Raw genomic sequence first — 12,585 nt, 5'->3', positions numbered from 1 at the left:
GAAGAAGAAGAAGAAGAAGAAGAAGAAGAAGAAGAAGAAGAAGAAGAAAACAACAACAACAACAACCCACGTTATTCATATTGTGTCAGAGTAGTGAAAGAAGTAGTTCAGATAAACCGAAATAACCTTCACTGGGAAACATGATGAGCTTCAGGCATCTGACAACATGGAGAAAAAAGATGGCATGATAGATAAAAACAGGAGACTGATAGATGTGTGAGTCTGAGAGTTACAAAGAATATACATAGCAAACATTTATTCTACCTCCTCCCTAAGAAATGTCTGTGCCATCAACTCTGTCACTGACTCTCCTTTAATAAACGACACTTCTTTCGCCCTCGCTAGCTAGGGGTTTGTAGGAGAAGGTATAGTACGGGTCTCTTCCACCTGCCCCCACCACCCAAAACGAAACCAGCATCCACGTAGAACAGCGCGTAGAGATTATAATACTCTAAGACGTACAGCTGACACAGACACACATGGATACCTTGAGAATTATGGTCCTCTCGTGACGGGTGATGTTGACACTGTGGGGCTGTCCATTGGCCATGTTCCTGTGGTCTACATCAATGTTATATGGCTGTCTGGTTCCGCCCAGGTTGTACTGAATCTGTAGGCTTCCTATATAAGGAAAAGAAAAAAACTCTGTAAGTTCTGGCATCAGGTGTCACTTTCAGGTCACTTCCTCTCAGGTTTGCACCCTTCGCTGTCCTCCAGTTCTGCTTCCGTTCTGAGTTCTGACACACCAGCTCAGGGGTACACCAGACTGTAAGGGTTGAGGGCACCAGCCGCACGAGAGTTTACAGTCTCACAACAGTGAGCTCTCAGGGACCGTCATCTCAAAGTTGAAGCAGCAAATGGTGTAAATGATCCAATCTGGAACTGTGCCTGGGAAGGAGAATGAGAACGTATACAATATAGGACCGTGGAGACGCCTGTAGACTGACAAAGCACTTCGTGAAATACAATGTGAGCGCAGGACGCAGGGATGGGCTCACACCATCGGCGAAGTGTGACATTTGGCATATAAAAGAATCATGAGCATACAATATTAAAAATAAACATAATTTACTAAAGATAAACACGCGGGATATTGGGGGGCTTCGCTGAGACCAAGAAAACGAAGCGATGCGTTTTATTCTAGGTTAGGGACTCCATCATTCCGAACGCAAATTAAAGGAAAGATGGGCTTCCCGGGCCCCCCAAGCCTTACTCCTCCTAAGTTCTGGCTCATTTCACCTCAACACGTTATTCTTTTCTCCTCTCCATCTTGCTTCTCCCCAGTGATGACAGACAATATTCAAAAAGAGAAATAAAGTATTCTAGATCCTGCTGTTAGTTAATCCGTACCACAAACATAACTTGTATTTATTTATGATTTTTACAGGCATCAATTTTTTATCTCATTTTTTAAAAATTTTTATTTATTTTTGAGACAGAGAGAGACAGAGCATGAACAGGGGAGGGGCAGAGAGAGGGAGACACAGAATCTGAAACAGGCTCCAGGCTCTGAGCGGTCAGCACAAAGCCTGATGCGGGGCTTGAACTCACGGACCGTGAGATCATGACCTGAGCCAAAGTCGGACGCTTAACCGACCGAGCCACCCAGGCACCCCTTATCTCATTTTTAACTCAAATTGGAATCTTCATGTTAGTAGCTTTCGACATCCCATCGCTTAAAGACAGGGCCGGCAATCTGGCCAGAGTGACCAGCTGTAAGTCATCTCACAGGGTCTTTGTGACCTACCAGAGGAACAAAACTGATACCCTGATCTTTAAGTTGTGAAATAAAACATGATGATGAAAACTTAGAAAGTAAACAGCAAGAAGAAAATAAATAACGGAAAGTCACCAGAAATTCCACCATCCAGGGATAGCTACTCTAAATATTTTGCGGTATCTTTTCACAGAAATCGATCATGCCCTTCCATATCCGTATGTTCATACATAAGTGCAATAGTTTCTAAACACTGCCCTCCCTTATTTAGGCATCGTAGCATTACAGGTGTCGTTTAAATACTGCATCGTGTTCCTGGAACTGAAAGCAGCATTCATTAGATTAATTGAGAATTAATTGTATTTCCTAATTTTGCCTTCTGGTCCAATTTGACAAACCTTCCGTAGTTCTACGTTTTACCTTAGTATTTTATCCTAGGTTTGTTTGCTTCGAGCGTTTCAACCAAGCTGTTGATTTTCACCTCCTAAGTGTGTTTCACTCGCTCTCTCCATCTCAGGGAAGCACAAGCACCTCCTGGCACCAGAGTGCCCTGTGTGGACCCTAGAGGAGCCTTCTTCCTGGCCAATGCAGATGAGCTGACCTGTCTCTGTGCCTTGGTGCTGGCCACGTGACATCAGGGACCTGACGGCCACCACCTGGGCTTCACCTGCATCGTCTTCTAACTGCATCACCTGATCTGAATCAGTTTCTCCTTTTTTAAAAAGTTTTTTAAATGTTTATTTATTATTGAGAGCTAGACAGAGACAGAGCACGAGCAGGGGAGGGGCAGAGAGAGACAGAGACACAGAATCCGAAGCAGGCTCCAGGCTCTGAGCCATCAGCACAGAGCTCGATGCGGGGCTGGAACTCAACAGACCGCGAGATCATGACCTGAGCCGAAGTCGGACGCTCAACCGACTGAGCCACCCAGGCGCCCCGTGAATCAGTTTCTCCTTAACAATGAGCCCTCCTGGCCTCACTTCATTGTGAGGTGGGTCCTCTCTTTCTCCGTGCTTCCTCTCCCTACCAATCCCAGGAAAGGAGAGGTCTTACTGGCACTTCGAACACAACATATGCAAAACCAGATGTTGATCTTTGCCGCCCCCCCTCAAAGTATCCCATCTCCATTTGCCACCTACTTCAGGTTATTTAAACTTGAGGTTATTATCAAAAAGCCCTACTCTCCCTCTTCCCGCTATATTAAATGCAAGATCTGTCAGCAAATTTCCTTGGCTCTATCTTTATTACTTTTTATTATTCTTTTTAGTGTTTACTTATTTATTTTGGGAGAGAGAGAGAGAGAGAGAGAGAGAGAGAAAGATCAGGGGAGGGGCAGAGAGAGAGGGAGAGAGAGAATTCCAAGCAGGCTCCACACCGTCTGCATAGCACCTGACACGGGGCTCGAACTCACGAACTGTGAGATAAGGACGTGAGCCGAAATCAAGGGTCGGACGCTCTGCTGACTGAGCCACCCAGGCACCCTGGCTCTATCTTTAAAATACACCCCAACACTTATTTTTCATCACCTCTGTTTCCACTCCCTGGACCACACCACCAGCATCATTTGCCTGGATTACGGTACTCACCTGCATTCTAACAAACCTCCCTGCTTCCACCATTCCTCCACCTCTCCTACCCCAACCGGGCTCTGCCCCCACCGACCCAGGCCCTTCTGAGAGGGCGGTCAGAGGGATCCTCTGCTCAGGACCCTCCATGGGTTCCAATCTCACTCAAAGTAAAAAACCAGTCTTCATCATGGCTCACCAGGCCCTGCATGATCTTTTCCTGTAAGATCTAAGATAATCTCTTATTCTCCTCTTTGCTACTCCTCACCAGTCCACATTAGCCTCCTTGCTATTTCCTCAGAAGCCAGCATGTTCCTGCCTCAGGACCTTTGCGCTGGCTGGCTCTTCTGTCCCGGATGCTCACTTATTCCCAGTTATCTGCATGGCTGACCCCTCCCCCCCTTTAGGTCTTTGCTCACATGTTGTCTTCTCAGTGATTATTTCTGTGAGTTCCTCATTAAAAGAAGAATTTACCCACTTCTTTTCCTTGGGCAGGCCTTCCCTTTTCTGCCTTAGTTTTTCCTCATGAGAGTAAGAATCTTTGTTTCTATTCTCTATACTTTATTCCTAATTTCCAGAATAATGTCTGATACTTAGTAGGTACTGAAAAAATGTTTGTTGAATGAATGAATGATGGTCTCCCTGCTTCTGTGTTTTTTTCTTTTGCAGAGAGAGTTCTTCAAAATGCATAAATGAGGGTCACCTGGGTGGCTCAGTCAGTTGGGCATCTGACTCTTGATTTCGGCTCAGGTCATGATCTCGTGGTTTGTGGGATTGAGCCCCATGTCGGGCTCTGTGCTGACAGGGCTGAGCCTGCTCGGGATCCTCTCCTTCCCTCTTTGCCTCTCCCCTGCTTGTGCTCTCTGTCTCTCAAAATAAATAAATAACCATTTTGAAAAATGCATAATTGAGGGGTGCCTGGGTGGCTCATTTGATTAAGCATCTGACTCTTGGTCTCAGCTCAGGTCTTGATCTCAGGGTCATGAGTTCAAGCCCTGAGTTCAAGCCCTACTTAGAAAAAACCAAACACAAACAAAAACAAAGTGCATCACGGACTATTTCACTGGTCCACTAAAAACTCTTCAAAGCCTTCCAGTTGCTCATAGGATGAAGAGATACATTCTAAGTAGAGTGTATGATGCCCTGTCTGATCTGAGTTCTGTCTGTTATTTTCAAATGATGCCATTTACTCTGTCACATTTTACATTCCAGCTACCTTGGACTTCTGTTATCCCCTAGAAAATACAATTCTCCTTTCTACCCCAGGACCTTTGGATACGCTGCTCCCTTTTCCTGAGCTGCTTCTCTCCGCACCCTTCAGCGTTTTACCCTATTTTTTCCCTTTCCCCTAATAGCATTACAAACAATCTATTATTTGGGACCGAACAGGAAGTGATTAGACGGTTGTTTGGTTACATGCAGAAAAACAAGTTGATTGCCTTGAGTGTTGACTCCCTACTTCTCGTGCGTGGACCCTGTATAATCACAGCCAGTTTTCTCAAATACACAGCTGTATTCATTCATCATTTATTTATTCATTTCTTCAGAACACATTTGTCCAGTGCCCATGAAAAGCGCTGCTGAATCCAATTTTTTTCTCTTTTCTGCCTTTCTTTCTTTGCAAATATGATTTAAAATTTCGGTAACTGCCTCACTTAATGGCAACTGAAATGATTTGCTTTGAGAAAACAGACGATTTGGAACGTTAAATTTATACGTAGCGGATATCCATAAACAGGAATGGCAATATTCTTGAATAATAAAATTTAAGCGATATATTTATTCCTTTCAAATAATAGTACAAGAGGGCCGCTAAATGATGGGAGGGAGAATATTAATATTTGCCATTAATATAAAATATTATTAAACTGGGAAAATACCTCTCTTGCATTTCTGGTTCATCTCCCAAGTGAATTAAAGCAGTCACAGGGGCCTGCTCTTTTATTGGCTGCGGGAAATAATGTGCTTAACAGATTTACTCTCTCCTGGCCGTCATCATTACCCTCACCAAACACTTACGGGGCATCTATTGTAGGCAGGAGATGGAGTGCGGGGGGCTTTTCATCTCGCTGAGAAGACAGGGCATATTTATAACAAAGACGGATAGCAGTCCGGTGTGCTAAGTGCTGGACAAATGACATTGAAAAGAAGTGTCCTAGGAGTCGAAAGAAAGGAGACGTCACTGAAAGGAGGTGAGGCTCCGTCTGGCCCTAGAATGAAAGTCAGGTGTCGGAGCCAAGAGGGAGCTGCAGTTCTTTGGGCTAAGTGGGCAGGAACAGGGGTGTCACACGCATTTGGGGAATGATGAGGAAGAGGAGGGTGGTGGGGTGCTGGACACGTGGCAGGCTGTAGATCCCACCTGTGGACCGTGGGTAGCAGGAACTGCTAACCAGAGCACCTGTTGCCACTGACGTGGACTTCAGACTGCGAAGGGACAGGGCAGTGCTTTACAGCAACTGTCTGGACTACCACCACCCCCCCCCCCACCGTGAGGGAGACCCCGTTTTACAGAAGAGGGCGCTGGGCACGAAGCAGATTGAAACCTGGACATTCGGGTTCTACACTCGGAGCTCTCACCCCGGAGCCCAGGGTCTCAAAGGGCAGGCTGCATGATTTGGGATTCCTCCTGCTCTTCCTGGGGGAGGAGGGCCCTACTGATGCATGATGAGGGACCTTGTGCACGAAGGCTGTGGTGGGTAAGAGCGAGGTGGGGAGGGACTGGAAACAGGGAGAGGGAGGGGTCAGAGCGCACTGCCATCCCTTGTGGGGGTAACAGGTGCCAGGAGCCTGGCTCCCCCAAGACCTCAGCAGACCTGAAGGAGCCCCAGCCATTGGATGGAGTCCCTGGGTCAGTGGCATCCCAAACACAGCCTCGTCCATTTGTTTAAGCGCCACTCACATGTAAGAATTGTCCATGTATGCCATGGCAGGAGCGACGTCGGGGAGCATCGAATTCGAAGGCATCTTCCAGGAGACCAGCGGTGGGGAAGAAAAGACAGCGACGTTCCCCAGGGACACGTCCCTCAAGGGGGATGATGGAGCATTTGGGAATGGTGGCACACCTGGGAATCTGGGTGTCTGGGCGACGCCTGCACTGTCAGAAGCACAGGGTCTGGGGGAGGACCAGAGGGTCTGGTTCTGGAGCAGCGATGTCAATAAAGCCTTCAATGTGTTGTTACGTTTGAAGGATGGCAGGGCGTTCCGTCAAGACTTCCTAGTCTTTAATTTTGGCCTGATAGTTTGGCATAGTCCTTGCTGAATGAATTCTTCAAATATTTCTAACTTTAAATACCAATTAATAAAAAACACAGTCTTTGAAGCATGAGAAAAACAAATATAAATTATTAAAAAAATTTTTTTCAATGTTTATTTTTGAGAGAGAGAGAGAGGGAGCAAGCACAAGCTGGGGAGGGGCAGAGAGAGGAAGAAAGGGCTTCCGAAGCAGGATGCACCCTGTCAGCACTGAGCCTCATGCGGGGCTCAAACTCACAAACCTCGAGATCATGACCTGCGCAGAAACCAAGAGTCGGATGCTTAACCAACTGAGCCACCCAGGGGCCCTGAGAAAAACAAATTTTCATTAGTCGTTTGAGGACGGCCTTGTAAAAGTAGAAAGAAGCCAACTGGTTATGCTTTCCAGATGCATGGAGGGTGTTCTAGAACTCTCTGCAGTGTGGAGAGAGTGGCAAAGCTCTGGGCCTGGAACCAGATCACCAGATGAGGGTGAACGTCACCTGACCTCACTGTACTCCAGTTTTGTCATCTGCTGAAAGGGGATGAAGAGCGGTGTCTACTTTGTGGTTGTGTGGCTCACAGGAATTAATGCAGCTGCAACACAGCACCCCTTGGGGCATCATTAAATGGTAGCACCAATGTGGAACCGATTACTCGAAACCCTTGCCACGAAGAACACCCATCAACACAAGCATGAGTGTTCACAGGGACGGGCATAGGTTGTGGGAATGAGAGTTACTGATATTGTTGGGGACTGCATTTAAAATTTTTTTTTAACGTTTTATTTATTTTTGAGACAGGGAGAGACAGAGCATGAACAGGGGAGGGTCAGAGAGAGGGAGACACAGAATCCGAAACAGGCTCCAGGCTCTGAGCTGTCAGCACAGAGCCTGACGCAGGGCTCGAACTCACGGACCGCGAGATCGTGACCTGAGCTGAAGTCCAACCGACTGAGCCACCCAGGCGCCCCATGGGGACTGCATTTTAATGTGGCAGTGACTTAAGGAGTAGATAGCATGGCACCTTCTGGGAAAAGTTCATAAAGCCTTGAGAAGCCACATGTGAGCACCACCCCTGGGCTCTGGGAGGTTGGGGCACGGAAGTGGAGAGCCTCATCGCACTAAAAATCCATTTAACCCGATCCAGGGGGAAATAAGCTTAACTCGTGAACTTCTGGAAAGCAGGGGCCATGTCCTTTTTTCTTCGACTTCCTCACTGATTTTACTTATTATCTTTTCCGATGCCTTGCGAGCATTTGACATTTATAAAAGAGTAGCAGGAGAAGCAAACCAACAAACAAGAGGTGCTTTCTGCTCATATTATGGCGTTTTTGTTTTCTATCCACATTTTTCACAGAGCTAAGCTGATATTATATAGTCGAGGTGGTAGCTTGCCTTTTTTTTTTTCATTTAACATTGAATTACATACAACTTTTTTCTCCACGCTCTTTTCTCCATAAATGTTACTCTTAATGGATACATGGTAGTCCTTAAAATGCTGACTCCCTCTTTTACTAACCATTTTACTACAGTTGAACTTCAAGGTCTTTCTTCATATTTATTTTTACAAATAATAAGAGAATAATAATAGAGGAACATTCTCATGCTGCATCTTTGTCTGGTGTTTGGCTTATTTCTGCCCCTCCAAGCGGGGGAGGGGCAGAGAGTGAGGGAGACACAGAATCCGAAGCAGGCTCCAGGCTCCGAGCTGTCAGCACAGAGCCCGACACGGGGCTTGAACTCACGAACTGCGAGATCATGACCTGAGCCGAAGTCGGATGCTTAACTGACTGAGCCACCCAGGAGCCCCTTGTCTCTAAACTTTTTAACCAAGAGTGAATTGTCCAGAGAAGAAGTCTAAGAATTTACTAGGTTTTAAAACTCAAGCTGACCTGGGTTCATAATGATAATTTTTGCTTCCATGGGAGACAATCCTGATCTTTAAGAATAATCACTGCAGAGCAAGATGGTGGGGGCAATGAGAGAGGTTGTGTCCACTTCTCAGCCCGTATAATCTCTCTGGGAAATGAAGGAGAGACATCTGCTCCCTTATAGACCTACAATATTTCTATTTTTGAAAAAACAATTTTATTAAAACTTTTAAGCGTCTTAGAATTAAAGTTTTCTAAGAGGAATGGAACCCTCAGTGTTTGGCACACTTATGTATTTTTAGGACTGCTTGGACTTCTCTGAAAGATCATAAACCCACTGGTATATTCACACAGGACAGCAACTGTAGTCTCACTCTGACCCTCTTGAGTTCCATGCCTATTTGGAGATCAAGATGGTCCCAGACGTTACAAGTGTGAATACACTCCTGCTTTAAGCAAGCCTTATGAATATATTTTATTTTATGGGATATATTTTATGAATGTAAAATTCTGAGAGGGATTAGGAATGAAAACGTTTCTGTTTTTCTATTTCTATTGAAAGTTATATATGTTCTGTAGGAACCTACTGATACATTATCATAAATCAGGGTAATTCATTGATTTATATTAAATTAATTCCACGACTTCAAAGCTCATCTCTATTTAGTACAGCAGTGAATGTATTTGTTTGACAGGAACCAAAAAAAAAAATCATCACACATACGAAGCCATCTCATTTTCATGTAATATGATTCTTGTAAAGAACGCGACATGCCTTAGCAAGATTACTAGGACACATTGCTAGAGAGCACTCAACGGACAAGTTCCTTTCTTGGCTCTCCTACCGGGATATGAGATTCAAAGACTTGGGTGACTTGCTCAATGTCCTGTGGGGAATAAAGGACGAGGCAAGAACAACCCAGACTTTCTAGAACATTCTGTCCACCCAACATGAAGTAGCAAAGCTTAGGCATCCTTGTCCTTACCAGTGGGTTTGATGAGAACGGCCAAGAAGTCTGTCGTGAAAGAACTGACATACAGAAGGATGCAGGGCGCCTTGGTGGTACTGAAGCTGAAGTGGATCCCCTCGTGGGTCAGGTCCGGAGGGGAGTTGTTCTGATCCGGGGACATGTCTGACCTACTGCCCGACTCTTTGGCACTGACCCCTGATGCCTGGAAGTTATACCGTAGCCACATCCCTTCTTCAAAAAATGCACCGACATCTGTTGAAAAGAAAAAGACAGAAAATTGAAAAACGAAGAGAAATCGGATATGCTGATACCGACAACAACTTAAGCTCAGGTAAACTGTTAATTTTGTAGTAGCCTCAGTTCAGAGGGCAGGTCCTGACTCCGGGAGGGGATCAGATTGGGCTACCTTCTATGGAGATGGATCTTATTTCATCAACATGAATATCAAAAAAAAAAAATCAAGTATGGAGGTCGGTAAATTAAAAAAAAAATTAATGGGGCACCTGGGTGGCTTAGTCGGTTGGGCGTCCGACTTCGGCTCAGGTCATGATCTCACGGATGAGTTCGAGCCCCGCGTCGGGCTCTGTGCTGACAGCTCAGAGTCTGGAGTCTGCTTCAGATTCTGTGTCTCCCTCTCTTTCTGCCCTTCCCCTGCTCACATCCTCTCTCTCTCTCAAAAATGAATAAACGTTAAAAAAAATTAAAAAATATTAATAAAAATTAAGAAACTGAAATCATACCGGAAAAAATTTTCATGTACAGTACTTAGGCCAAATAACTAATTTAGGTAGAAGAGATAACCCTGGAAATAAAGGAAGTGGTATAACATAAACACCAGTTTAAGGAGCTCCTGGGTACCCTCTTTGAGACTGGAGTTAGTTTGGACGTTCACAAAGGAGAGCCCTCCGCAAAACCCTGGGGAAGTCCCAGAAGGCTTTGGGCACAGTGCTTAACATCACAAGACGTGAAGCTAGAGAGAACTGGGTTTGAATCTGGCCATAAATTAGCTGTGTGGTTTTATGGGAAGTTACTTAATTTCTTTTTTTTTTTTTAAGTTTATTTACTTATTTTGAGCGTTGGAGAGTGCAAGCAGGGGAGGGGCAGAGAAAGAGGGAGAGAGAGAGAGAATTCCAAGCAGGCTCTGCGCCGAGCACAGAGCCCGATGCAGGGCTTGACGTCATGAACCGTGAGATCACGACCTGAGTCCAAACCAAGAGTTGGATGGCTAACCGACTGAGCCACCCGGGCGCCCCTTAACCAACTTCTTGAGGCCTCAGTATTTTATACGTGAAAGAGAGACAATAATAGTGAAAATTACAAAAGATAATGTGAAGCGATCAGCCCCAAATAAATAGAACCTATTATTATTACTACTATTAAGAAGTTAAAAGAACAGTTGCTAGCCCTTCTTTGGTGTTTGTCTATGGCCTAATCATTGCTAATTGGTTCTTAATCACTTCCTGGCAGCTCAGCCCCTCTGTTGATTCTCCCACTGTTTGCTCCCCAGTGTTCCAACATCACCTCCTAACTCAGGATGAAGGCTGAGGTTCCCTCTCCAGATTTGTTTGGTCCTCATTGTCACAGCTCCCTTTCCCTCTGCACGTGCCCTTCTGAAAGTGTTTCTCAAACTTCATTGCCTATGGAACCTGTTATTCTCACAACACCCAAAGTCCACCAAATTAATACCGTGAAGAACATATTTGGGAAATGCAGCTCAATTGTCATGAGTAGGAGAGGACAAATTCCAAAAGGGTTCTCTCAGCTGGAAATTCAGAAATTTGTCTGTGTTAAATAAGTCTAGAACAGATTTGGTTCGGAGTCATGAATCAGGGTCTGGAGTCAGGCACCTGTGGACGGATCCGGACCTACCTATTAACCATGTCAACTTGCTAACCAACCTGTTACCCTGCTAAGCAACCTGCAGCATGTGAGACTGTCTTACATAATTAAGAGCTGCCTTGCTTGAAACGCAAGGACCTTTGATGGGAAACACAGGATTAAACAATGCTTAATCCACGTTAGTCACTGAATGACTTACTGGGATGTCTGATGCCATACTGGGAGACCTTTCTGTCCAGCAGAGGGCACGGGAGACACATGTCAACAATTTGCAATCTTTCTGGTGAGTGTTATGGAGGTTAACTCAGCAGACTGTGTGATGAGAACCCTCATCCGAGCTTGCAGGATCCTGAGTTGGCTTTCCCATGCTTTCAGCAGACATCTATTGAGTGCTGTCTGCTGAGGTTACAATCCTTGCTCCTATCAAGCCCTGGATCTAGAGGATTTAGATGACCAGGCATCATCAGAACGCAGTGGGGTAAAGCACAGGACCAGGTGATACAGGGGGTCCTGGAATATGAGGGGCACCGGCCCTGTCTAAAAGGGGCCAGGGAAGACTTCTGGGAGAAAAGACAGGAAGCCGAGACTCAAAGAACCAGAGGCTATGTCAACATGGCAGGAAGCCCAGCTTTCTAGCTGAGGGAGCAGCATGCATCAATGCTTGGAGCAGAGACAGTGCAGTCAGAGGGATCATACCTCGGGTGAAAGTCATAACGTTCTTTTTACATCATCAGTTGTTTATGCAAGACTCATTAGCGCCCCACTACATTTTAGGTTGGGCGTTGGGGAAACAGTGAACGAGAAAGAGGTAATCACTGAGCTCAGCAGTTCAGAGCCCAGTGGGACAGACGGATGCTCCTAGGCCAGCTGCTGTGAAAGTGTCTAACAGGGGCGCCTGAGTGGCTCAGTCGGTTGAGCGTCCAACTTCAGCTCAGGTCATGATCTCACGGTTCATGAGTTCCAGCCCCGAGTCGGGCTCTGGGCTGACAGCTCGGAGCCTGGAGCCCGCTTCGGATTCTGTGTCTCCCTCTGTCTGCCCCTCCACTGCTTGCACTCTGTCTCTCACATGGTCTCAAAAATAAATAAACATTTAAAAAAATTTAAAAAAAAGAAAGTGTCTAACAGATGGTGGGGGCTGGGGTTGGGCGAGGGGGTCAGTCAAGGGGTGCAAGCAGGGCAGGTCGCCTGAAGCAGACACACCAGGGGGTTCACTGGGCCACCAGAGAGGTTCTACCAGAGGACGAGGGCTCATTATCTGAGAACGTCTTTGGGCCACGCAGGAGAGAAAGGGTCGAGCTGGTGCCTGGAGGTCGTGGAGTCCTCTGAACAAGCCAAGAGGCAGAGAGACAGGGGCAACATATTGGAAGAGAGAAATGTATCTGGTGGTTG

At 46.0% G+C, this 12,585-nt stretch overlaps 1 protein-coding gene across 1 annotated transcript in view; it reads right to left on the bottom strand.

Annotated features, from left to right (window-relative positions):
* CNTNAP2 (contactin associated protein 2) overlaps positions 1–12,585 on the bottom strand; it is a 1,963,583-nt gene that overhangs the window by 146,026 nt on the left and 1,804,972 nt on the right. Inside the window, exons 19-20 of the mRNA XM_049643059.1 lie at positions 9,373–9,609; positions 488–621 (exon numbers count right to left, since the gene is read on the bottom strand). Of these exons, the coding sequence (XP_049499016.1) occupies positions 488–621; positions 9,373–9,609 (371 nt within the window). The remainder of the gene's footprint in view (positions 1–487; positions 622–9,372; positions 9,610–12,585) is intronic.

Source organism: Panthera uncia, chromosome A2, assembly GCF_023721935.1.
Source record: "Panthera uncia isolate 11264 chromosome A2, Puncia_PCG_1.0, whole genome shotgun sequence".
NCBI lineage: Eukaryota > Metazoa > Chordata > Mammalia > Carnivora > Felidae > Panthera > Panthera uncia.
This window is presented reverse-complemented; position numbering and strand designations above follow the sequence as displayed.